The following is a 27,390-nucleotide window of genomic DNA, read 5'->3' as shown; positions in this document are numbered from 1 at the left end:
TATAGGCTATATAAACTTGTCTGACCAAGTTTACTCGCATGCACGAAACAAGCGTCACACTTTAGGCTATATTTAAGCCTTTTGCACTTCAGGGTTTCTTCCACTCCTTCGATATATTATGCGATTCATATTTTGCACTAATCCGAGAGCGCGGCGTGCTAGGGTCCAGGCGCAGTTGTCCCAGGCAATGGTTGCCGGATGTTTTAATTGATCGAAGTCAAGCTAGTAAAGTCTAAAGATGACAGATGTGACGCTTTATTTTCACCCTTAATATTATCAAAATTGATCGCTGTTGACAAAATAACGTGTCCGTGAATTGATAAAACTCATGTCGCAGTGACTGAGGAGTTTACCACTTGGGTCATCCAAGCAGAAGGCAGATTTTTTACTCAGATGCACACACCGTAGCAGACGACAGATTGTCTTCAACAACAACAACAGTTCATGTAAAGAGAGACCAGAGCGTTCGGTATGTTCAACTTGACACTGTCATTCGTGGTGATGCAAGGATACAAGACATCTCATTTGTGTTATGCACCATTTGTAACTGGGCGTGATAGACATCACAATAATGTGTTGCGGTTTATATAACATCTTGGTAAAGATCGCTAAGATTTTCCATATAATCTGTGCAACTGTAGGCTAGCCCTGGATGACTGTTTGCTTTTTTATCTTTGGCCAGCTCTGGCCAAATTCACCTCTGAAGGATGCATCGTAAAATTTCAGAAAACAGTTGATTGCCTGTTAAGTTACTTTTTTATAGTGATTAGTGTCCTAGACTGCCAATCAGGAAAAATGGCAAGCTGTTCTTCATCTCCAACGTTACATATTAATATCCATCCTTCTCCCGCATCAGACAAAATACTCCACTTGTCATTGGACAACATTGGTTACCCATATATTCCCAAATCCAGCAGACGAAGTCAAATGTGTCTGCTGAGTAGGTTATCACATCAAAGAGCAATTCACCTACATGTACTTACATCGATTGGTTTTCTGCACTGAATTGATGAGACTTTTGCAGGATCAGTTTGTTTCAAGGTGACTCAGTGAAAGGATACAGAAATATATACTGTCAGTAACCTTCAAATGATTACTAACACCATATATTTCCGTATCCTATCACTCAGTAACCATAAACTGTAATTCTTCATCCTTTTCCTATTTTTGCATGGTGTTTGCTCAAACATGTTCTGTGTTGACTGATAAAATTATACCAGTTGTGAAGCCCTGAAATTGGCCCATCCAGCCGTTGTAGTTTTGTCTCCAAAATCAAAGTAAAAAGCTGCATAAATTGCACTGCAAGTTGCTCCTTTATGAATGAAACGGTTGAGGAATTAGGGTAACTAATAATACATCATCAATCTCAACCTGTCTGATGATTCAAAATTCCTCAAATGGCCGCTATCTTCCGTCTGTGATGATGGAGGATACGCTGGTTATTCGGGCTTCACGAAAGCAAGCAATGTGAATTTGTGGCCGAGGAACCCAGATGGTGTGTATGATGGGCAACCATTTTTGTTGAATGAATATTTGCTTTTGAGATGATCAGCAGTGCACGATTTTATCAGTCTGGTGGTCTAGAACCCTAAGCATTATAAAAGAATACCTGGACAGGCCCAGGAGGTTAGCGATTGACTATTTTCTGAAATTTTTCCTTCAGGGATGAATGGGAGACAAGGAATTACTGATCAAATATGTCTCCATGACCATCAGTTCGCAAGCACAACGTTGATCAGTTATTTGTTTGGTCACTTGAGCCCAAGATTCAATAATCAAAGTGACCTGCTTTACTGACAGCTTTGACATATTTGACAAACAGGACAGGTGATTGCTTCAGGTTTTCAATTAAATGGAGTTCTCTCTGACCTAAATATTTAATATATTTGAAATACCCCAACTGTAGCAAAGGGTTAAGGCACCCACATTTACATTGTTACATTCTCCTCCCTATTGGCCACCAGAGGAGATCAGTGGCATCACTTTCTCCCCCAGAATCTCACGCCAGTGGAATCTGTGGCCCATGTTAACATACATGTACATGCTGCATGTCAATAGCTCAGGTGACTTCTTTAACCTGGCTTACATTTGTGTCCATCAGTCGCCATTGAATTTGCCACAGATCCTTGAGATCAACTAATAATGTTATAGTCCTGGAATTGCCTTGCTAGATGCACTACCTCATGGCTTGGCTTTTTCTATAGTTACAGTACGTTGCTTTTGAAAATGGTGTGTGCATGAGGTTAAATTCCAAATACTATATTTAATAGTGGAATAACCATTGTTTTCGGGGGGGGGGGGGGGCTGGGGACAATGGATATATGTTCAATGGAAATAGGACAGCCAGTTCATCATGACACCGTGACCTGGTTTTTATGCGTGTACATATGTCTCAGGATGCAAGCACACGTCTTAACATCGTGTAGTTTTCTACTCCTCAGTGGGAATAAGATATACATGTACATGTTGAACATTGGAAATGCCTGTAACAACTACATGTACATGTACATGCACATACATACTGTATTTACATGTTTTAAGATGGAATAAAGTAAACCAAAGAAATGTTTTAGATAGAATTGAATACAGATATCAAATCTGTATCAAATCTACCACTGTACAGTATTATACTTTATCCATATTTCTAATCAGTGTTCGTGGACTAAAGGTCTTGTACAGATACAGTTTCATTTTTGTTGTTATCATTGTTTTGATAACTATAAATGAATTGTTTACATTTTTCAGTTCACTAATTTCTATCCTGTATACAGGACCTGTATTAAAGTCATGATGTTTATTGGTCTGTGCCAACAGCTAGACATTGATTACTTTTGTTTTTGTTTAGATCAATGACAACATAATACTATAACCTCATAGGCAATTTATGTACATGTAACATCATATTTATGCAGGCATTTCTATGTAAATAATTCCATTTGGGGAGCTGCGTTGCTTTGTGTGTGAAAGCTGTACTGCTGTGGCAGTAATACAGAAATTATACATAGATCATACATTTAGGCCTGTTGGTGTTGATGTGGATTTTGAGCCATGCGTGGGCAGATCAACTGTCTCAGCAAGCCCAGGTGAGGCTCCAGGGGCCATCTAGGCACTGGAAGCCACCCACTTATGCATGTACATGTACAGCATGCGGACTGGCAGATCACCAGAGACATATTCTGGCCAGTCCTCTGTCAATGCAGTGAATAAACTGAAAAGCATACCGCTATAGCCCCCCCCCCCACCAGATTTTGGCTAGACTTCGTGGAGATCTGGAGAAAATATTTATCACATGAATAAACAGATCTTTAACGCAGGTTCAGACAAACCAAAACAAAGACAAATAAAAACTTTATCTGTTCTACTCCTTATGAAATTCAGTCCATTTTCGACTTCCTTATGTTGTTTAGTTTTCATGCACCCTGGCAGAATCGTTCATCGTCTGCGTGCGCCTGCTTTGTTCTTGTGGTACACAGCGTAAGTATACTTTGCACTGGTTGCAAGTACTGAGTTATGCACTTTTGTGTGTACTTAGAATGACGATGTAATCATTCATGGCGACGCTAATATCGTTTTCATAAATCTAATAAATGGGAACCGACCTTCAGCTATCGTAGCAGATGGCACGACTAAATTAAATATCAATTATAGGATCTGTAGCAAAAACGAAAAAAATCGCAGAAGGCCATCTTTATTTATTGGAACATACTGCTTTAATATATGGAGGTGACAACTACATGTGATCAGGAGATGAAGTCATTCTACATGCTTTAAAAAGTGGTGCTTTAATATAATAATAGTAAGTGAAGTGTCCAAATAACGAATTTTATTTCTAGTTGCCATAAGCAGCAATTTTTTTTTTTTTTGATTGGTGTTTTACGCCGTACTCAAGAATATTTCACTTATACGACGGCGACCAGCATTATGGTGAGCGGAAACCGGGCAGAGCCCGGGGGAAACCCACGACCATCCGCAGGTTGCTGACAGACCTTCCCACATACGGCCGAAGAGGAAGCCAGCATGAGCTGGACTTGAACTCACATCGACCGCATTGGTGAGAGACTCCTGGTTCATTACGCTGCGCTAGCGCGCTAACCAACTGAGCCACGGAGGCCCCTAGCAGCAATTTCAAAACTGACGCTAGGCATACATGATTCAATGTTTCAGTATTATTTAAACGAATCTATGATTAGGCATATGTATACAGAAACAATGTTTGTTAAAGAACAGTTGAAAATAAGATTTGAAGGCAAAGTTAAAACAAGTTCATTGTACAAGAATTTAATGAAGTTAAAAAGATTATGAGTCATTACTTTTAACTACACACAAAGTGCAAACAGCTGAACAGTTATTTAGAAAAAAATAAATTAACGATACACAATATATGACAGACTATTTACATAGGGTGGGTAACATTGTTTGTAATATGGATATAGTTGTGTAACATGTCCACGAAGACAATAATGATGAGCTGGATCTGGAAGAAATAGCCAATGAATTCATTGGTAAAAACATGTCGGCAGTCAGTGTTTTCCGGACAATCCTAATCTGTGCAGTTGATACCTGGTGTTTGCTCACTTGTACGCCTAAATTTTAATTATCTGTACCCAAGTGAAAAAAAAAAAAAAATGCTGAGTTGACTAAGTGCAACGTTAATTACCGAAAGCCCTCTGAACTTGACTCTTTTTCCCAAGAGAAAACACATGCACGGTGTGATAAAAGATACCCTTTGGCAATAGAATTTTAGTCGCTCTGTAAGTACGAGGTTGCATCTCTAGCCGTCTAGGATCCTGGAGCTTCAGGGACCTAGGTGGCCCCTGGACTCTCACATGGTTTGTCTGTGATACTCAGTCTGCCATTAGCCCCCCCAAAAAACATGAAAACTTGTCTATGGCCTTGCATGGGTCGGAAGATCTGCCAACAACCTGCAGATAGCTATTTATTCACTTTTGATGTTGTACATTGTCATCATTTCATGTGTAACATCTGTATTTTACCCAGGTATTTGTGAGCCCGAAGCACTGCGATGTCTGACACCCATCAGGAGGGTAATGCTAACGAGGAGGTGGAGTCGGCAGCAGGTTACTCCACAAGTATAGAGTTACCTTCAGCACAGGTGTTCCGTAACCTCAAAAATGCCAACAGATTTGCCATAGATATAGGTAAGACTTACATGTATCCTGGGATTAAGATACATGTAGAAGGACTGTCTTAATGCCAGAAGGGATATCTTAATCTGAGAGATAACTAAACCGAAACAGGCCACAGTCTAACAAACAAAACTCTTTTTTCAGATATGCTTTTGTAACAGTTGACAAGAGAAGTGATTAAAATTGTTGAAAGTACTGAGTAATCATGGTAGAAGATTTGCATGAAGATTACATAGCCTTACAGAGCAAGGGGAGATAACTCAGACATCATATTAGAAATCTACATGTATAAAGGATGTACATGGATCTTGCATTTGTGTGTGCCAACCAAATGCTCTCTGAATAATTAAACCATAATGTGAGATGTGAGACCAAAGGGCTCAAGGCAAAACGTACATTGTGAAACAAGGAAAAACCCACAAAATCATACCTGAAATCTTTGAATACAGTGTTATTTTGTGAAATCTGAGCATTTGTTCTTCCCTGCTAACAACATTTGTATATAAATTATATTCAGCACTTCTTAATATTTGAACTCAAAAAGTCCTTCATAGCTACATGTAAAACCATTAACATCTGGGTATCATGTGTTGTAACAATATACATGTGATTTGTTTCAACGTTGACAGTAAAAGAACTACTGTAATTCTTTAACCTTTTTACTTGGTGTTTATTTAACCATATTCTGAAGGCAGTAGTTTGTGTAGACTGATAAAATTACACTTTTTGTGGCGCCCTGAAATCAGCCCACATAACCAATGTAGTCTTATCTCCATAATCAAATGAAAAAGGTGCAAAAATTGCACTGAAAGTTGCTCTTTCACATGCAAAAACGTTGAGGAATTAGGGTAAATCATTCTGAAGTCGAGCTGTTGACTTATTTCATATTTGCAGGAGGATCTTTGGCAAAACTTGCCTACTCCTCAACATTCCAGAGGAAGACAGCCTTAGTCTCTGATGATGTAAATAAGGTAAGATTGTTGATATAATAGATTATCACATTTTCTTTGATGTAAACTTTTGTGCAATTTTCTCCAGTGTTTGGCCTCAGCAGTGAACAGATTGGGAGTACGAAGTTTGACGTAAATACTTGTATAAGTTTGTGTGAAATAATACAGCATGTGAGAAAGTTCGTCATTAACTAGCCAAAGTTCAGTGGTTTTACATGGGTATTACGCTTTCCTCCACTCTTGATACTGTCTGGGAAAAATTCTTGGGTGTGATGTTACTTGATGATCAAATGCAGAAATAAATAAATATACGTGCTGTGATTGTAATTTTAGAACACCACATCAGGACACATCTATGAGATTTCTGAGACGGAAGAGACGGGTAATCGCTTACATTTCATCAAATTTGAGACAAAATTCATTGAGACGTGCCTAGACTTCATTTGTCAAAACCTGGTGGATGACGTGAATCATTACGGTGCTTTGAAAGAGAAGCATGTCAAGACAACGGGAGGAGGAGCCTACAAGTACAAGGACCTCACAGTTCGAACTCAGTGTACAGTAAGGATCCAGGGACCATTTGCGGGTTTTTAGTTTTTGGTTTTCCTTGTGCATGTGCCTGTATGTACTGACATGGTGTTGAAACTGGCGAATTGAATGGGAAAATACCCATGCCAAATCTGAGTTGGTGTAAGTATGACGCTTACTTACAGTACAGCTCAGCTTAAAGTTAATTGTTTACCGCTCGTATTGCGCTCCGAGAGACTGAATAATGCTCTAGTGACGCATGACAAACCTTCTACTGAGCTGTGTTTGAAACCTGCTGAGGCACATAGGACTGTCATAGAAGGTGTGAATATAGTTCCGTCTACAGAGTTGCAGGGCTATTCCGCTATGTGAACATACTAGCAGCGAAAAGCGGAAGGTTTATCTTGCAATTTATGTAACCTACCTCGGCAAAACAAAATCAGTTCCTGAATTTGATTAAGAGATTTAATTAAGGGAGTACATATGCAATCAAAGTCATCGGTTGGTATCGACGGTCAGCATACTAATTGTGATGTACATGTATGCTATGCTGTATAGAACCTTACAGCAGATATTTCATAGTACAAATCTTTGTTTAAGATTTTCCAAACCGTAAAGTGTGTGTAAGTTAATAAAGTTTGACACTTGCAAATGGAAAGTTTTTTCTTTTCTCTGAGAAAAACTTTTCATTCATGTGTTTGCCATGTGGGTGCTTTTCTTCAGAAGATTCTTCAGAAAGTTGTAGTACATGGACAAAATTTAACATCCTGTTTTTCACTTTTTTCCATGTTTGTACATGAAATTCGTATTGTAATACCGCGTTGTTGCTGTTGTTGTTGCACATGTCAATTGTCTGCAAAATTACTGACTTGGAGATAATTTTTCACTGGCAAATGACTCCCACAACAAGGGAAACCTTTTAGGGAAGAAACGAAACTTTAATTGTCCACTTTTAAGGGAGATGAAGAATGAGCTAGGTTTAGCAGTCGTGGTGATCCATTATGAATCTCGCATGGACACACTCATAAATCACTTTTATTTTAAGAGGAGATTGCCACATTGAAATCAAAAAGACACACATCAGATATTTTTTTACATCATCTATGGTGCTAGTCTTTCAAAAATTCTTGAAATCATTTTATTGAAGAACTAAATTTCCCGTCATCAATTTTCCACATCATAACAGTGCTTAGCCACATGTCTGTGATCAGTCACAGTGGACAGATCACTCTGCAGTCGACCGTCTGTCCCCAGAGCTCTCAACAGGCTCTCTACAAGACCTCTAGGATCGTGCTAATCTGCTGCCTGGTTTTGAATTTTAGCCTGAGCTGTACTGTAGTTTAGCTTTCTCGTTTTTGGCCTGAGCACCACTCAGTTCTTCAGTCGCTGTTCAATGTTCTGTTTGCAGGATAGACAAAGAAGACGAGATAGACCTGCCTAATCAAGGCTGTAACTTTCTCCTGAAGAACATACCAGATGAGGTGTTCCTGTACGACAGACACGACACACCTCAGTACAAGTTCCAGGGTGTTGAACATGACATCTTCCCTTACCTGCTGGTCAACATTGGGTCAGGTGTCAGTATCATCAAGGTCAGTATGTGTTACATGATACACCTCAGTACAATTCCCAGAGTGTAGAACATGACCTCTTCCCTTACCTGCTTGTCAACATTGGGTCAGGTGTCAGTATCATAAAGGTTAGGGTCTGTTATATGATACACCTCAGTACAAGTCCCAGAGTGTAGAACATGACATCTTCTCTTACCTGCTGGTCAACATTGGGTCAGGTGTCAGTATCATCAAGGTTAGTGTCTGTTACATGATACACCTCAGTACAAGTCCCAGAGTGTAGAACATGACATCTTCCCTTACCTGCTGGTCAACATTGGGCCAGGGTGTCTGTATCGTCAAGGTTAGTGTCTGTTACATGATACACCTCAGTAACAATTCCCAGAGTGTAGAACATGACATATTCCCTTACCTGCTGGTCAACATTGGGTCAGGGTGTCCGTATCCTCAAGGTCAGTATGTGTTACATGATACACCTCAGTACAAGTCCCAGAGTGTAGAACATGACATCTTCCCTTACCTGCTGGTCAACATTGGTCAGGGTGTCTGTATCATCAAGGTCAGTATGGTGTTACATGATTACACCTCAGTACAAGTCCCAGAGTGTAGAACATGACATCTTCTCTTACCTGCTGGTCAACATTGGGTCAGGTGTCAGTATCATAAAGGTTAGTGTGTGTTACATGATACACCTCAGTACAAGTCCCAGAGTGTAGAACATGACATCTTCTCTTACCTGCTGGTTCAACATTGGGTCAGGTGTCCAGTATCATAAAGGTTAGTGTCTGTTACATGATACACCTCAGTACAAGTACCAGAGCGTAAAACATGACATCTTCCCTTACCTGCTGGTCAACATTGGACCAGGTGTCAGTATCATCAAGGTTAGTGTGTGTTACATGGTACACCTCAATACAAGTCCCAGAGTGTAGAACATGACATCTTCCCTTACCTGCTGGTCAACATTGGGTCAGCGTGGTCCCATATCCTCAAGGTCAGTATGTGTTACATGATACACCTCAGTACAAGTCCTAGAGTGTAGAACATGACATCTTCCCTTACCTGCTGGTCAACATTGGGCCAGGGTGTCTGTATCATCAAGGTCAGTATGTGTTACATGATACACCTCAGTACAAGTCCTAGAGTGTAGAACATGACATCTTCTCTTACCTGCTGGTCAACATTGGGTCAGGTGTCTGTATCATCAAGGTTAGTGTGTGTTTACATGATACACCTCAATACAAGTCCCAGAGTGTAGAACATGACATCTTCCCTTACCTGCTGGTCAACATTGGGTCAGGTGTCAGTATCATCAAGGTCAGTATGTGTTACATGATACACTCAGCACAAGTCCCAGAGTGTAGAACATGACATCTTCCCTTACCTGCTGGTCAACATTGGGTCAGGTGTCAGTATCATCAAGGTTAGTGTGTGTTACATGATACACCTCAGTACAAGTCCCAGAGTGTAGAACATGACATCTTCCCTTACCTGCTGGTCAACATTGGGTCAGGTGTCAGTATCATCAAGGTCAGTATGTGTTACATGATACACCTCAGTACAATTCCCAGAGTGTAGAACATGACATCTTTTCTGACCTGCTGGTCAACATTGATCAGGTGTCTGTATCATCAAGGTTAGTGTGTGTTACATGATACACCTCAATACAAGTCCCAGAGTGTAGAACATGAACATCTTCCCTTACCTGCTGGTCAACATTGGGTCAGGTGTCAGTATCATCAAGGTTAGTGTGTGTTACATGATACACCTCAGTACAATTCCCAGAGTGTAGAACATGACATCTTCTCTTACCTGCTGGTCAACATTGGGTCAGGTGTCAGTATCATCAAGGTTAGTGTGTGTTACATGATACACCTCAGTACAAGTCCCCAGAGTGTAGAACATGACATCTTCTCTTACCTGCTGGTCAACATTGGGTCAGGTGTCTGTATCATCAAGGTCAGTATGTGTTACATGATACACCTCAGTACAAGTCCCAGAGTGTAGAACATGACGTCTTCCCTTACCTGCTGGTCAACATTGGGTCAGGTGTCAGTGTCAATCAAGGTTAGTGTGTGTTACATGATACACCTCAGTACAAGTCCCAGAGTGTAGAACATGACATCTTCCCTTACCTGCTGGTCAACATTGGGCCAGGTGTCTGTATCATCAAGGTTAGTGTTAAATAATGATAGCACCTGTACACCAAATTCCATGATGCTCCCATTGAATAGTTCTGTTAAAAAAGTGCTACTTCTGTCCCCAAGAGAAAACAGGGGGAAATATTAAAATGATATGAAGGATACCTTATGAAACAGAACTAACACCAGGGTTCAAAAAGATTTATGATGAATATTCTTTTTTATTCTCAGTAAATGAAGAGTCCTGAAAAAACCAAATCTTCAACAGAGTCCATAAATTTTACTGATGTGACCATGGTCATATTCCTTGAGTGATGATGACTCAGGCAAATGTGACATTGAGCAAGGCAGTTATGCTAGAATGACGTCATGGGCATTTGATATTACGACGTCATTTGTGGCTATATGTCAGCGATGGGTGAGCCTAAGTGTTTCATGCATGATGTGACACCTGGCAAAATTGGAAAATGACAGAAAACCTTTTGTTTCTGTATTATCCTCTGAAAAGACAACATTAGTTTTAATGCAATGCAATTTTTTTACACTTTAGAAAAAGTCATTCGGACTATCTCAATCCTTAACATTTAACCCATCTTTTAAGAAATACAGACCTGGACACTGTAGCAGCTCTTTACAATAATAAGTTCATACATGTATGTATTGTAGTGTACATATGCATCTGTGTAGGCAAAGCTACCATTTGGGGAGAAGGCCATGATCTGGGTGGGTAGATATACTATAATTCTTCAACCTTTTCAACTGCAAACGCATCCAATATTTTGAAACATTCTGTGATAAGTATCTTGTGTACAGAAATAATCTGCACAGTTTTATGAAGCTTGTATCCCTAATTACATAAACAAATCATTTTTAGCATCGTTTTTCATAATAATTGTGTGCATAAATTCCACTAAAAAAAAAGTGCTTTAGTGGTGGAAAATGTTGAAGATTTACAGTACTTACCTTTCAGTCGTCACATGTAGGACACACTAGGTGTGGGCTCAAACCTGACATTGGACAGGAAGCTGGTTCCCTTACTCGCCTTGTTTGTTTGGCCTTTTTGATTTATTTATTTATTTATTTATTTGATTGGTGTTTTACGCCGTACTCAAAAAATATTTCACTCAAACGACGGCGACCAGCATTATGGTGGGTGGAAACCGGGCAGAGCCCTGGGGGAAACCCACGGACCATCCGCAGGTTACTGATAGACCTTCCCATGTACGGCCGGAGAGGAAGCCAGCATGAGCTGGACTTGAACTCACAGCGACCACATTGGTGAGAGGCTCCTGGGTCATTACGCTGCGCTAGTGCGCTATCCAGCTGAGCCTTTTTGATAATAAGCCGTTATTGGCAATCATGTGGTCATCTGCACTATTAAACGAACGTGGAAAGCCACTTGTCTTCCACCTACATGGCATACAAATCTGTAACATGTACATCGCCATCCCGTGGCTTGGGAAAGTTCATCAGTAACTTGCCAAAGGTCAGTGGTTTACCCCAGGCACTCCAGTTTCCTCCTCCCATTAAACTGACTGATGCCATATAAGTGGGAATGGTGTCTCATTCGTGAGAATTGCATTAAACAGCAGTCAACTAAAGAAATAATTAAACCATTTGGCACCCTGTCAGTTACGACTGCGACAAATATTTCTATTGCCAGTCAACATAGGAGCTGTGGATGTTCCCGGTGTCTGAAAATCAGTAAGTCTATGTGTCTGTAAATATCTGTCTAATTGAACAGCTGATAAGAAGTGACTGATAGTTGGGTTTTTTTATGTTACAGGTGGAAGCTGAGAATCAGTTTGAGAGGATAGGGGGCACATCTACAGGTGGGGGTACATTCTGGGGTCTGGGGTCACTTCTCACAGGAGCCAAGGTGAGTCAGGGGATCACATTACAGGACTGGCGGTGGGTGGGGGGGGGGGGGGGGGGGGTCACTCTAACTGGGAGCAAAGTTCCATCACGGTACTTTATAACAGGGTTTGGGGACAATCTTTGCAGGAGAATAATTGTGTGATGGTGTGGGGGTGTTTGTAGAGTGATTTTAACTGGGAACAATGCTAATACATAACATCAATGTATCTTGCATTTTATGTTTGTGAGAAATACACAACAGCTTCATACGTGTATTGTGTAAAGTGAATCCCCTGACAAAATAAGTGTTTTGAAGTCTTGGTACTAAGGTATTTAATACAGTTTCAGGAACTCTTGTTACTCTTGTATGTAAGTACATGTAGAAGTGGAAACAGCATTTGTCTATCCAGAACAGTGATTTGCTGTACATATAGTTGTCCTCTGCAACTTATCAAGCTGTAGATATTTATTTATTTATTTATTTGATCGGTGTTTTACATCATACTCAAGAATATTTCACTTATATGACAGCAGCCAACATTATGGTGAGAGAAAACTAGGTAGAGCCCAAGTTAAACCCACGACCATCTGTAGGTTGCTGGCAGACCTTTGCAGTGTGGTCAGAGAGGAAGCCAGCATGAGTTGAACTTGAACATATAGCAACTCTATTAGTAAGAGGCTTCTGAGTAATTACGCCATACATGTGGTCTTCTTGACATATTCTGCATGCCCTGCTATACATTATCGCATACAAAATGTTTTATAAATGACGTATTATGTTGCTGATTTTTTTCTCGCTATTCACTCTGTTACACAGGACTTTGACGAGTTGTTGGAACTGGCCGAGTCAGGTGACCACCGCTCCGTAGACATGCTGGTGAAGGATATCTACGGAGGGGCGTACACCTGCGTGGGACTGCCAGGGGAGGTAATCGCCAGCAGCTTCGGGAAGGCAGCCAGGTCATGCACCCATCAGAACAGTGAGTCATACAGACTATTTTGAATATGTGTAGTTGGTTAATGCAGCATGGCATTTTTATATCGCAGAATTCAGTTTTTACATGTACCTAAAAATTCAACCTCAAAAAAAAACATTTTTGAAGGCAAATAAATGTCATGAGATATTATTTATGAGATGGTGCTGAAATGTACATTTTGCCTGTAGGATATCATCCTACCTTTTAAACACCTCTCAAAGCACCCTCAAAAATCAATCGGACTCCCAGAATCTGGAAAAATGAGCGACTTAGTCATGGACGAAATTTTAGGTCATTTCTTGATTTCAAGTCTGAAAATACATGGTTGTACATGTAAGTGCCTGACATTTTTGACACCTCTTTGGAAAAGACTCATATAGCATGAAAAATGTGGGTTTTCTAAAATATCACACCTTTATTACAGTTTAACGCTGTACTTAGAAATATTTGGATAAGTGTCAGGTTATTGGAATAAAATTGAATGTGTTATTTCATATCCTTATGATATTTGGATTATTAGTTATATTTTATTGTTTATGGAATGAAATCCAAATGACGGTCTACAAGCATCATATTTTTTTGTATACAAATTGTACTTTGTGCAGTGTAACATAAGGAGAGATCACATATAATTGTATGGAATATTTCATCAACTAATAACCATGATGTGGAAGATTTAGTACTGAATGGTGATATATATAGTTAGTTACAAAAAGTTTCAGTTCATTTTTTAACAAGCAGATTCCAGGAAATCATACTTTACCGTATTTCAGCTAAAGTTTTGGAATGTAAAAAGGGACTCTCAGAATCACTGAATGGCCTTGAAATGTTACTAATGATGCCAACACTTAAAGAGATACAGAATCGATTCAGATTGGCTGGTGTCATATAGGTTCAGGTCCAGGTTATGCCTTGCCTAAGCTGAATTTTAGGTATGATATATTTATTCAAACGTGACCAAGGCTGCAAGATTTAACCCAGGACTTCCAACCAGTCAGCGTCCACTCTGTACCCCTTTAAGTTTTTCTGCTAAGAAATTCATCAAAGTTCTCTTGTGGCACTGCTTGAGAAATGCTGCACTTAGGATAAAATGCGCGCACTGTTTATGCACATTATGGTAATGTGCTTACTACTGGAAGAATAAATTGCCAGGGTTTGTACGCTATATCGGGAAAGATATCATGACTCATTTGTAATCTTGTATCATACCTTTAACTCACAGATCATAATAGTAAAGAAGCTGACTGCGCCAAAAGCCTGTTGCTGAGTATCAGTAATGACATTGGCCAGATCTCTTGTCTCCATGCCAAACTACACAACCTGAAAAAAATCTACTTTGGTGGCTTCTTCATCCGCGGTCACCCCATGACCATGCATACGATAACCTATGCCATCAACTACTGGTCAAAGGTGAGGCTTCAGGGGTTCGTCGGGGTTGGACAGTGAGGGTTGGGGGGATGGGTAGTGAGGTTTGGAGGGTGCGGGGTGGAGGCCGATTTGGATTTACATGTGTAACTATTTTTGATGACATATCTACAACATTTTTTATACTGTTGAGCGGTATGGCTGCCCAAGTTCTTGTGCCCACAAAACATTAAGATGCCTGGCCAGCAGGTGGTGAAGAGCGTCGCAGCTTTACTCTAGTATTGAGCTTTTCTGTACCCTACCAGTTAAACAGCCATTATACAGGTAAAATATTCTTTGGTCGGCTTAGGTTTAGCCAGCCTATGGTTTCTATTATCCCTATGCATTTGCTGATGCTTGTATATACTTTTAACTATATGTATTATAATGCCTTTTGGTTACTGGCTTATTTATACTCTTCTCTCTGATCGTATGTGGGAAGGTCTGCCAGCAACATGTAGTCGGTCATGGGTTTCCCCTTGGTTCTGCCCGGTTTGCTCCTACCATAATGCTGGCCGCTGTCGTATTAGTGAAATATTCTTGAGTATGTCGTAAAACACTAATCAGATAAGTAAATAAACACGTGAGGAGTATTTCCATTACCATGTGACAGTGTACATAGGACATGTTAGGGATTAGGGCATACAGTCAGTCTACAAGGTCATTAGCCATGACTGCTAGGCCTAGCAGACTGAAGGACGATGGAAAGCTTAACACTCACTCCTAATCAGTGTGAGCAGTTCCATGAGTATGAATTTACATTTCTCTTCTGGAAATTCTTACATATCACAAGAACTATATTTTGATGCCCTGTTATACACATATTTCTATTATTAAATAGAAACATATTTACAGTAAATCACATGTAATTTCATGGGATACTTCCCCAACTAAACTCCCTGCTGTATGAGCTGGAGAAAGGAAAGGTGATAAGTTGGTGAAAAGTACCCTAATTGACCTAAAAATTTGACCTCAAAGGAGCATTTTTTGAAGTATTAAATGTCATCAGACACTACTTCTGATGCTAAACTTTACATTTCCCAGTAGGATATCATCCAACCTTCAAAACATCTCTCATAGCACTTTTCTAAAATCAATAGAACTCCCAGAATCTGGAAAAATGAGCAACTTAATCATGGACAAAATTTTAAATCATTTAGTGTTGCTGAAGTTTTTTACAAGCTTCTGCTAATCAGATCAAGTTTTCCATAATATTTCAGTTGCACATTAGTGCCAATAAAGCACCACTTTTTTTGACTTTCTTGTTTTCCAGGGGGACATACAGGCTCTGTTCCTGCGTCACGAGGGTTACCTGGGGGCCATTGGGGCCTTCCTCAAGGGTGCCGAGGAGGAAGGTACAATTGATTCAAGGATTCATTCTGTCTTGTCTTTGGGGCACACCAGGATTTGAACTTGAATCTCTACATTGGAGATCTAGCACTACCAACTGAGCTAAATGAAAATTGCCCCGAGCTTTTATATACGTACATATACGTGTAGGCTATAATGGAGCTGGTATTGGCTGAATGGCTATTAGAGGTGCTTATCTGTCAATCGCTAGGACACATAAGGTGGTGTGGGTCTTGGCCAGGGGATTCCCCACTCTCTCTCACTGTTTGTGGAGACATACTGACAATATTAAAGTGGCTGACGGCACAGTCCAATATCAGTTGAAGACCACTTTTTGATGCCTGTATGATGAGCATACGTGTATCTGTACAACACAAATGTCAAAGCTTGTCGGAAACTTAAAGTAAAACGGTGCATGGAGTGGCTTTGTACAACAACGTAGAAAATAAATAAATTACTCTTGAGTTCTGTGATGGCTGGATATCAACCTGTATCCTTCTCTCTGGTCGTACATGGGAAGGTCTGCCAGCAACCTGTGGATGACCGTGGGTTTCCCGTCTGCTAGATTAGACAGCTTGGATCTTTGTTAGTCAGTGGTTACAAATTCATTATTTGAGTGAATGGTTGCCATGATATTTTGTTTATCTAGGTGTTATCTTACTAGATTGGAGGGGGTAGGAGATTTACATGTACATGGGTACGAAATGTACCTCAGACATTTGAATACATAATGCTACAATGGTGAAATACAATTGGGCCAGTGAGAACCTGTATCCTGTAATGTGTAAGCGGCAATTCTGTTGTGTATATCAGATGTACTCGAGGTGAGCAAGTAGTGGGTGACTGAGAGCGTATGTCTGTCCTCTCATATGTCACTGCAATACTGTAAATGTTTCTGTCTGTTGTGTATATCAGATGTACTCATGGTGAGCAAGTAGTGGGTGACTGAGAGCGTACGTCTGTCCTTCCATATATCATGTCAATACTTTAAATGTTTCTGTCTGTTGTGTATATCAGATGTACTCGTGGTGAGCAAGTGGTGGGTGACTGAGAACGTACGTCTGTCCTTCCGTATATCATGGCAATACTTTAAATGTTTCTATCGTTTCACGAGATGGTGGGTGATGTACCGTTGGCAGTGGTTGTATGGAGAATTATGAGGATAGCTGAGGCATATAGAGCCTTCCTAGAGGTGTGCTAGTGATGAGCTGGCAGGGAGCCACTGAAAACCTCTGTCCAGTTGTCAACTGTGTTAATATTTTAAATGTTTCTCTTGTTTTACCAGATGGTGGGCTGTACAGCTGGGGGGAGAATTACGCAGGTAGCTCAGGCTTACAGTCCCCCCAGGGTAGTGCCTTCCAGTTCAAGACCAGAAGCTCCACGGTACGATCTATGTATATGTTCAGCAGAAAATTCCAATGTGTGATCAACTCTGTTTTGGGAAGATGTAGATTAGTCTGGCAAGATTTATCCATACATCTATTTTTCATTGTACGATGAATACACAAATTTGAACCTCAACTATAAAGATGATAAAATCAACAGATTTGTTATTGGTATTTGAAATTTCACCATCTGAAATTCGTGAACGAATGCGGTTGGAGTTCTTGGTAGATTGGTGGAATTTGGACGTGGAAGTCCAAATAATTTCTTCTGAAATTACATGTACACTTGTTAATTTTTGCATGTCTTCCTGCTTTTGTGCTTCAGTTTGATATGTTAGAGCTGGATAAGCTGTCCAAACCCCTGATCTGCTGTCCTCTACTGCTGGACCCAGCCAGCTACATCCCGGACACTGTGGACCTGACACATGACAGGGAGGCGCGAGAATATTGGCTGCAGTGCTTCTCAGAGAGTATAGAGAGGGTAAACTCACATAGCCTAGATGTCGGGGAATACTGACTGTAGTGCTTCTCAGAGAGTATAGAGAGAGTAAACTCACATACCCTAGATGTCAGGGAACACCGACTGTAGTGCTTCTCGGAAAGTATAGAGAGGGTAAACTCACATAGCCTAGATATCAGGGAACACTGACTGTAGTGCTTCTCAGAGAGTATAGAGAGGGTAAACTCACATAGCCTAGATGTCAGGGAGTACTGGCTGCAGTGCTTCTCAGAGAGTATAGAGAGGGTAAACTCACATAGCCTAGATGTCAGGGAATACTGACTGTAGTGCTTCTCAGAGAGTATAGAGAGAGTAAACTCACATACCCTAGATGTCAGGGAACACCGACTGTAGTGCTTCTCGGAGAGTATAGAGAGGGTAAACTCACATAGCCTAGATATCAGGGAACACTGACTGTAGTGCTTCTCAGAGAGTATAGAGAGGGTAAACTCACATAGCCTAGATGTCAGGGAGTACTGGCTGCAGTGCCTCTCAGAGAGTATAGAGAGGGTAAACTCACATAGCCTAGATATCAGGGAATACTGACTGCAGTGCTTCTCAGAGAGTATAGAGAGGGTAAACTCACATAGCCTAGATGTCAGGGAATATTGACTGTAGCGCTTCTCAGAGAGTATAGAGAGAGTAAACTCACATAGCCTAGATGTCAGGGAATACTGACTGTAGTGCTTCTCAGAGGTTTATAGAAAGGGTAAATTCACTTACACTGTGGACTTGATATTAGATAATAGTCATGTGCATCCGTGTAGTCAAATACTGGTAATTAAACCATGGACAACTTTGATGCTTGGTAATGATGAGTGTTTGTTTGTACTCTGCAGACCCGTTGTCAAGCTGTAAGTAGTCAGCCAAACTCTGATGATGTGGAACAGCGGGCTTCAAAGTTCAAAGAGAAATATCTGTCTCGGCTTCAAGATCTGAAACAAAACCCATGGTAGGTTTCTACACATTGTCATAAAAAACTCTCTAGCAAAACCTGTGGCAGGTTTCTTCACAGTGTCAGTATTAAGACCTCTCAGAAAACTAGGGTAAGGTACGTTTCTAGGCAGTGTCAGTATTAAACCTTCTCAGAAAACTAAGGGAAGGTACATTTCTAAGCAGTGTCAGTATTAAACCTTCTCAGAAAACTAGGGGTAGGTACATTTCTAAACAGTGTCAGTATTTAGCCCTGGCAGAAAACTATTGGAAGGTACATTTCTAAGCAGTGTCAGTATTAAATCTTCTCAGAAACTGGGGGTTAGTACATTTCTAAACAGTGTCAGTATTAATCCCTCTCAGAAACTGGGGTAGGTACATTTTCTAAGCGGTGTCAGTATTATATCTTCTCAGAAACTCAGGGTAGGTACATTTCTAAGCGGTGTCAGTATTATATCTTCTCAGAAACTCGGGGTAGGTACATTTCTAAACAGTGTGGGGATTAAACCTTCTCAGAAACTTGGGGTAGGTACATTTCTAAACAGTGTCAGTATTTAGCTCTCGCAGAAAACTATTGGAAGGTACAGTTCTAAGCAGTGTCAGTATTAAACCCAGAAACTGGGGGTTAGTACATTTCTAAACAGTGTCAGTATTAATCCCTCTCAGAAAACTAGGGGAAGGTACATTTCTATACAGTGTCAGTATTAAACCGTCTCAGAAACAAAGGGGTAGGTACATTTCTAAACAGTGTCAGTATTAAACCTTCTCAGAAACTGGGGGTAGGTACATTTCTAAACAGTTTCAGCATTAAGCCTTCAGAAAACTAGGGGAAGGTACATTTCTAAACAGTGTCAGTATTAAACCTTCTCAGAAAACTAGGGGAGGGTACATTTCTAAGCAGTGTCAGTATTAAACCTTCTCAGAAAACTAAGGGAAGGTACATTTCTAAACAGTGTCAGTATTAAACCTTCTCAGAAACAAAGGGGTAGGTACATTTCTAAGCAGTGTCAGTATTAAACCTTCTCAGAAACTCGGGGTAGGTACATTTCTAAACAGTGTCAGTATTTAGCCCTCAGAAAACTAGGCGAAGGTACATTTCTAAGCAGTGTCAGTATTAAATCTTCTCAGAAACTCGGGGTAGGTACATTTCTAAACAGTGTCAGTATTTAGCCCTCAGAAAACTAGGGGAAGGTACATTTCTAAGCAGTGTCAGTATTAAATCTTCTCAGAAACTCGGGGTAGGTACATTTCTAAACAGTGTCAGTATTTAGCCCTCAGAAAACTAGGGGAAGGTACATTTCTAAGCAGTGTCAGTATTAAACCTTCTCAGAAACTAGGGGTAGGTACATTTCTAAACAGTGTCAGTATTTAGCCCTCAGAAAACTAGGGGAAGGTACATTTCTAAGCAGTGTCAGTATTAAATCTTCTCAGAAACTCGGGGTAGGTACATTTCTAAACAGTGTCAGTATTTAGCCCTCAGAAAACTAGGGGAAGGTACATTTCTAAGCAGTGTCAGTATTAAACCTTCTCAGAAACTAGGGGTAGGTACATTTCTAAACAGTGTCAGTATTTAGCCCTCAGAAAACTAGGGGAAGGTACATTTCTAAGCAGTGTCAGTATTAAATCTTCTCAGAAACTCGGGGTAGGTACATTTCTAAACAGTGTCAGTATTTAGCCCTCAGAAAACTAGGGGAAGGTACATTTCTAAGCAGTGTCAGTATTAAATCTTCTCAGAAAACTAGGGGAAGGTACATTTCTAAACAGTGTCAGTATTAAACCTTCTCAGAAACAAAGGGGTAGGTACATTTCTAAGCAGTGTCAGTATTAAACCTTCTCACCTTCATGGTAGGTTCTTTGACTGTGTTACTGTGAACCCTCACAAAACTCGGTTTTATCTGTTTCATCACAGTACAGGCATGTTAAAGTATTACACACCTTAGACCCATTGAATTACATTGCTTGTTCAGGCCCTTGGCCACTGAGGTGTACCTTGAAGTCTGGAGGTTTTATAAGAACACGCACCTGTTGATGACCCATAACACGAGATGTGGGACTGTCAGTTGTAAGAGAAATGTTCTTGAGTATGATGTTAAATGCCAATAAAATTTATGAAATAAACAAAGACAAAGCAAAGTATGTGAACACTGAGATTGGCATGTTGTGATATGACCAAATTCACTTAATTAATACTCTTGTGTAGCTTTTAAAAGTAAAATGTTGGACAGAGAAATGAATTAATCTGTTGTCTGTTTGTCAGTGCGTACGGAACCCTGACCGTGAGGAGTCTGCTGGACATGGTCAACCACTGTCTACAGGAGTTCAACTTCACAGATCCATACCTACAGGTGGGGGATCAACTTTTATGCTGAGGAACTCATTAATACCGGTACCAGCTGAGGTTTACATCTGAGCAGGCTTGCACAAAGACATTGTAGACCGTACAACTGAGAATACAATTGATTGTGAAAATAAGTTGAGCCAAGGAATTTTAAGGCAATTGTCAATTTTTGATGTTACAGCGGGGATTGTAGGACACATTTGACTTGTGTATAAAGGTGGCTTGTGTGAATGGACAATGTACCAGTCAGTAACTTTTCTTGCCTTCATTTTAAAGAGTTCTACGTCATAATGATTCAACAGCTAATATCTTATAAAATGCTCATAGCATCTTTTTCAGACAATTACATTGTGCATCTTTGTAAACCGAGTCTAAAATTACCAACTAACAGTCTACCTGTAGTCTACACAACAGCCTACTTGTACTTAAGGTTAATTTTGGGGTGATTGTAAGTATTCACAACCAGGTCCACCCGAATGTAATTTCTGATAGTAAGTTACAACTATTGTAGCTTAGAATAACTTTGTGCAAGAGGGTTTCGATTGTAAGCAAAGGTTATGATGAAGAACGTAGTGATTTATACTCAGCTTAGGTTTACAATCCCCCCCTTTGTGCAAGTGTCCTCTGGTCAGTTAGTCTGTCAGCTCATCTCAAATCAGTTTTCAAGACGTTTTTTCTTAAAGGATTCTGTCATATTGAATTGAACCTTGGTACGTGGCTTCACCATTACAAGGGACAGATCAAGTTTGAGGTTTGGAGGGGCGTCCGTGGCTCAGTTGATTAGCGCGCTTGCGCAGCGTTTTGACCCAGGAGTCTCTCACCAATGCAGTCGTTGTGAGTTCAAGTCCAGCTCATGCAGGCTTCCTCTCCGGTCGTACGTGGTATGGTCTGCCAGCAGCCTGTAGTTGGTCATGGGTTTGCCCTGGTTCTGCCCGGTTTCCACCCACCATAATGCTGGCCGCCGTCGTATAAGTGAAATATTCTTACGGCGTAAAACACCAATCAAATAAATAAATGAAAAAAATTGAGGTTTGCACTATCATATTCAGTTTCAGCTAATCCTGGCCATTTTGTCCTTTTATGTATTTTTTTTTTTCTGAACACTGGGTTATTCTGAATTGAAAACTTGGTACTTGATATCACCAAGACTAGTTAGAGACAAAGTTCAGAGTTTTGTCTGTTTTCAACTAAATTATGGTTCTTTTTGTTCTGTTGTGGACTGAATTGCTGTAGCTTTTAATCCAGTGTAACAAACTAGTAGAGATCATGTATTGCAAAGCAAAACTTCCAGAATGCTTGTTATATTCTAATCTGGAATACAATATACTACTGGCTCTTTAACAACCACAGGCCGGTTGTTCAGAAGTGTATGAAAAGTTAAGCGAGGCTTAAATCTTAATACCAGACGCAACATACTGCAAAACTAACGGCATTTCAGTCCAGATGAAAGTTAGTACCGGGCTTAACCGCTAATACAATTTTGCGGGCCCACATCACTAAACTGACATTGGACATATATTCGCGCAGACATGATCGTGTACTCTTATATATGTTCACCTGTACATTTTATATAGGTTTATGAAGATTTTATGTACGTTTTACCGTGGCATTCTATCATATATATTACGAGCGTATATTTCTGGCTGTTCCAGTATGAAAGATGTTTACATTTCAGTGTCAGTAGGGCTCTTTTGTACCATGTGCGGGATCATTTGCCCCACAGAGTAAATCCCGAGTCATTACTTAATATATATGCATCAGAGTTGTAGTTGATCCTGCGTACATGATATTTTTGTTGTATTTCAGCAAAAACAGTTTGAAAATGACCAGGCTCTGAAATGCCTGCCAGATCTTCTAAGACAGCATTGCGAGATGACCTTTGAGCAGCGACAGTTTGCCATCTCCAAGGGTTTACTAGCAGGCAATGTGTTTGATTGGGGAGCTCAGGAGGTGGTTCAGATCCTTTCCGAGAACAAAGAGTTTGGCTTTTTGGAGGCTCAGGATAAGCTGCAAGGTAATTGCACCATTGGTGATACCTATATGTACAATAAACTTAATTATTTATCAGGTTGCATGTGGGAAGGTCTACCAGCAACCTGTGGATGGTCGTGGGTTTCCCCCAGGCTCTGCCAGGTTTCCGCCCACCATAATGCTGGCCGCTGTCATAAAAGTGAAATATTCTTGAGTTCGGCATAAAACTGCAATGAAATATAAAAAAAAATGAATGTTTATAGTGAAGCTTTCATCATACTCTTGGGTAAATGTTATTAAACCATCGTTTAACGTCATATTTTTGTACATGTATTTATTTATGTATTTATTTGATTGGTGTTTTACGTGGTACTCAAGAATATCTTACTTCTACAACGCCAGCCAGAATCATGGCGGGCAGGAACCGGAAACAGCCTGGGGGAAACCTTGACCATCCACTGGTCATTGGCAGACCTTCTGGTCATATGACCGGAGAGGAAGCCAGCAGGAGCTGGACTTTAACTTGGTGAGAGGCTCCTGGGTCATCGAGCTGCGCTGTCACACAAACCACATTTGTCACGAAGGACCCCCGCATAATTACATGTGTTTGTTGTGTTCTTAAAGCTGCACGTTGTTGCACGAAGCATGTCTGTAAGCCTGTAAAGCTGCATACTCTGCCCCTGTTGTTCTGTGGGCCTCGGTGGTTTTCATGAAGTTTGTTAATGATCACACTGTGGGCTACTCACTGTAATTGCACTGCAGGTGAAAATGGTACCCATGTGGGAAGTTTATCACCTGGTGACTGAATATGCTGGACAGTCTGATGGTGTCGTCTGCTCATGACACCACTACAGTCTGTGGCGAAATACAGTTCCAAGCGCCAGAATCACAAAGCTGTTTTTAAGCCAGACTCGGTCTTAACTTCAAAATAGGTTACATGTACCCAGCCTGTATTTATTAAATGTCTTACGTAAAGGCTTGAATTAAACATTTGAACGCAGCTACAATTAAAATGTTTTGCTCTAGAAAGGAAAAATTTGCACACTGATTCTTTACTGCAAAAAAAAAAAGTACTACAAAAATAGTACTTACCACAATTTCAGTTCCGTCCTGTTCTGAGTTTGGGCTTTTTAAACACTGGTAAAGTTTCAAGTTGTTTGATAAATACGGGCCATTGATAAAGTTGAGAATTATCTGAGGAATTCTTATTTTAATACTGAGAGTTGCCTGAGACTTTCATGACAAAATTAAGAATGAGCGTTCATTAAATTAAATTCTAATATGAGGATTAGGGATGAGGGTTCTGATTGGTTATTTATTCATAATTAGATACCCCTGTATATAGTAGTCTCCCCCTGATTGACATCATACAAAGCCACACAAGTGACAACAAGCATATCGAATTTCTCCATGAAATGGTTTGCTCTTTGGCGTATGGCTGTAAAAACATGTTGTCGAAGAACCCTCGAGTTAGTTTTTCAAGTTTCGAGACAGTTTGGCCCCCAAGAAAGCATGGATTCATGGCACAAGACAGAAGGGCTTTATACCCACCAAACACAGCCAAATCTTTGTCCGGGCTTGCAGGAGTTGGGATGAGAAATCCTGGCAGGCTGCAGCAAAACAGCAGGAAGACAAAATTAGGCTTTAAATACTTGTATATAACCTCTGGTGATAGGACTGGGTGGGTGTGAAACAAAGCGGGAGTTCATTTGTCATTAGTTTGATCAGTCTTTGATATGCCGGTAAAGTGGAAGAAAAGTACATACAATGATGCTTGATACATGCTATCTCATTGGCTATGTCTCTACTGTGGACCAATGAATGAGCTTCTAACAAATTGTGAACCGTGTACAACAGTGCAATGGTTGTTTGACAGCTATGGCAGTGCTAACGGTTTCTGACCGATCAAGTTCAACCTTTGAAAACTCGGAGTCTGAAATCTGACCCAAGATGTCTTTGTCATAAATCCAAACTTCCATTGCGTCCACTGTGGGTTCAAATTGATATGACAGTATATTTACTTCTGTGTAGCTAGAATCTGTCTTGAAAATGACATCATTTGGATACCAATTCCCAGGTTATACTGGCCGGCTGGTCTTGTGTTGCCCAGCTATGACGTCACCCACTAAGCTTTACCAAGAGGATGGCTGAAGATCGGCTAGGGTTATTAACCCATTGTTTTTGGTGGATTTGAAGTCATAATTACATTTCTCAGATGCCCTCATGGTAACATACTGCTAAACAGGTGCTGCATTGTAATTCCACAAAGGCATTTTTTCTCAGTATATGTACAGTGTATTTTGTAACAGGGCGTCCATGGCTGTTTGACGACTACGACCATTGGTATGAACGTGTGAGCCAGGGCCCTCCCCACAAGTGTGCCGCCATCTTCTGTGATAACAGTGGGGCTGACATCATCCTGGGGGTCATGCCCTTCACTGTGGACCTCTTACAGCGAGGCACTCAGGTAAGTCAGAAAACTTCATTAGTGCTGTTTGTAATGGGTCAGAAAACTTCATTGTCACATGCTTGTGCAGAAGCAAATTGTATATTAATTTAGGTTTGTCTGTTCATCTGTCAGTATAGTCGCGGTAGATTTTTTGTTGCATTGTGCTGAAATCCGTTAAGTGTTATTATGACCAATCAAATAAATCATTTCATACCTTGGCCGTCGAGATATATTCAAAGTTTACAGTGTAATATCATATACTTTTGTTTCATTTACTTCTATTCCATTCTGAAGGTCTTTCCGAAACCTGCGGATGGTCGTGGGTTTCTCGCAGGCTCTGCCCAGTTTCCACCCACCATAATGCTGGCCATCGTCGTATAAGTGAAATATTCCTGAGTACGGCGTAAAACACTAATCAAATAAATAAATAAATAAATCTATTCCATTCTGTCATATTTATAATCAGGTGATTTTGTGTGCCAACTCTCGGCCCACTCTGAATGATGTGACCTTCACAGAGCTGCTAATTCTGGTGAAGAGAGTGGCTGCTGTCAGTGATGTCATCAGGACTGCTCTGGATCAAGGTCATCTCAAGGTCATGGAGTCTGGCCAAGGCTCCCCATGCCTAGATCTCAGGTACAGAAATACTTAATTGTATATCTGTATATTCCAACTGGTTACAGTCATGTTACAAAAATGCAAATTATATAATTAGTGTTTTGAGTACAAACTGTAATGCACTGTAAAACTAGCTAATATGAAAAATAAAAAAGGGGAAGACCATTACCAAGATTACTGACGGAGTCATGTTTACATGTAAGTTTTATATGAATTCACTTTTAGAAAACTTTCCAATTCCTTTGAGGACATTTGTTCATTAAAGTTGACAAAATGAATAATTTGTCAGTCTTGAATACAAAATGTTGGTACAATTTCGCTACACTTATTCCAGCAGGTGACAAATAGTAGCCTATTTTAATAAGTCCATGATAATGCCCTTGTAATACATTGATTTCATCATACTGTACACTTTGGAAACACCAACAGCCAGGCTCAGTGTGATCCAAGCTCCCTCTGTTTTTATACTGTAAAGTATGCCTGATAAATGACCTAGAATTTAGTCTATAAATGGCCTAGAATTTAGTCTATGACTAAGTTACTCATTTTGCAGGATTCAGAGTTTTATAGGTCTTGAAAAAGTGTTTTCCAGTTAATTTGACAGGGAGGAGGATATCCTTTAGCAAAAGAGATTCAGCATCAAAAGTAATACTTCATGATGTTTATTTGCCTCTCAGTGGAAATGCTCTTTCTTGGGTGAAATTTTAGGAGAGTTACCAAGGTTACCAAGAGTTACCAAGGTTACACACTGATAATCCAGCTTTTGTGGAATAATAGTCTTCCTTGTACTCACACGTTTGCCGGTGTTGGTAACGGTGGTTGTATTTACCAGCAGGAAGTCGAAACCACTCTGACTGAACGTTACCTGACTGACTTAATACCTCTGCTCTAAATTACAGACTGACTGATCATGAGCTTGTGCAGATGATGCGCCGGCAGGGCACAGACTTGATCGTCATAGTGGGGATGGGACGAGCCGTTCATACAAACTGTCATGCAGCGTTCGCGTGCGACGCCCTGAAAGTGGCTGTCCTGAAAAACAGGTGGCTGGCCAATAGACTGGGAGGAAACATGTTTGATGTCATGTTCAAGTTTGAGCGTTCACGGAAAGTGGCTGCATCCGCAGGAAGGTGATAATGGTGTGCCAGGGAGAAACCAGGGTAAAGGCAGGGGAGTTTTTGGTTAAGGTGGTTGCAAAGTGATCAGTGGCTGGATTCATGAAGCGTACTTAGCGTTTACTCCTTGGCTAAGTGCACTTTATATCATTACAAT

General features: G+C 40.4%; 1 protein-coding gene across 1 annotated transcript; it reads left to right on the top strand.

The window, feature by feature from the left end:
• Positions 1–216: 216 nt before the first annotated feature.
• LOC135479468 (4'-phosphopantetheine phosphatase-like) lies at positions 217–27,390 on the top strand. Its single transcript, XM_064759312.1, has 17 exons — positions 217–469; positions 4,999–5,159; positions 6,042–6,118; positions 6,431–6,651; positions 8,034–8,217; positions 12,124–12,216; positions 13,012–13,174; positions 14,394–14,581; positions 15,849–15,930; positions 17,211–17,308; positions 17,636–17,791; positions 18,649–18,761; positions 21,000–21,087; positions 22,887–23,094; positions 25,361–25,518; positions 25,967–26,136; positions 27,018–27,390. The coding sequence occupies exons 2-17, from the start codon at positions 5,024–5,026 to the stop codon at positions 27,250–27,252; spliced, it is 2,370 nt and encodes a 789-aa protein (XP_064615382.1). The 5' UTR covers positions 217–469; positions 4,999–5,023; the 3' UTR covers positions 27,253–27,390.

This window comes from Liolophura sinensis, chromosome 12 (assembly GCF_032854445.1).
Source record: "Liolophura sinensis isolate JHLJ2023 chromosome 12, CUHK_Ljap_v2, whole genome shotgun sequence".
NCBI lineage: Eukaryota > Metazoa > Mollusca > Polyplacophora > Chitonida > Chitonidae > Liolophura > Liolophura sinensis.
This window is presented reverse-complemented; position numbering and strand designations above follow the sequence as displayed.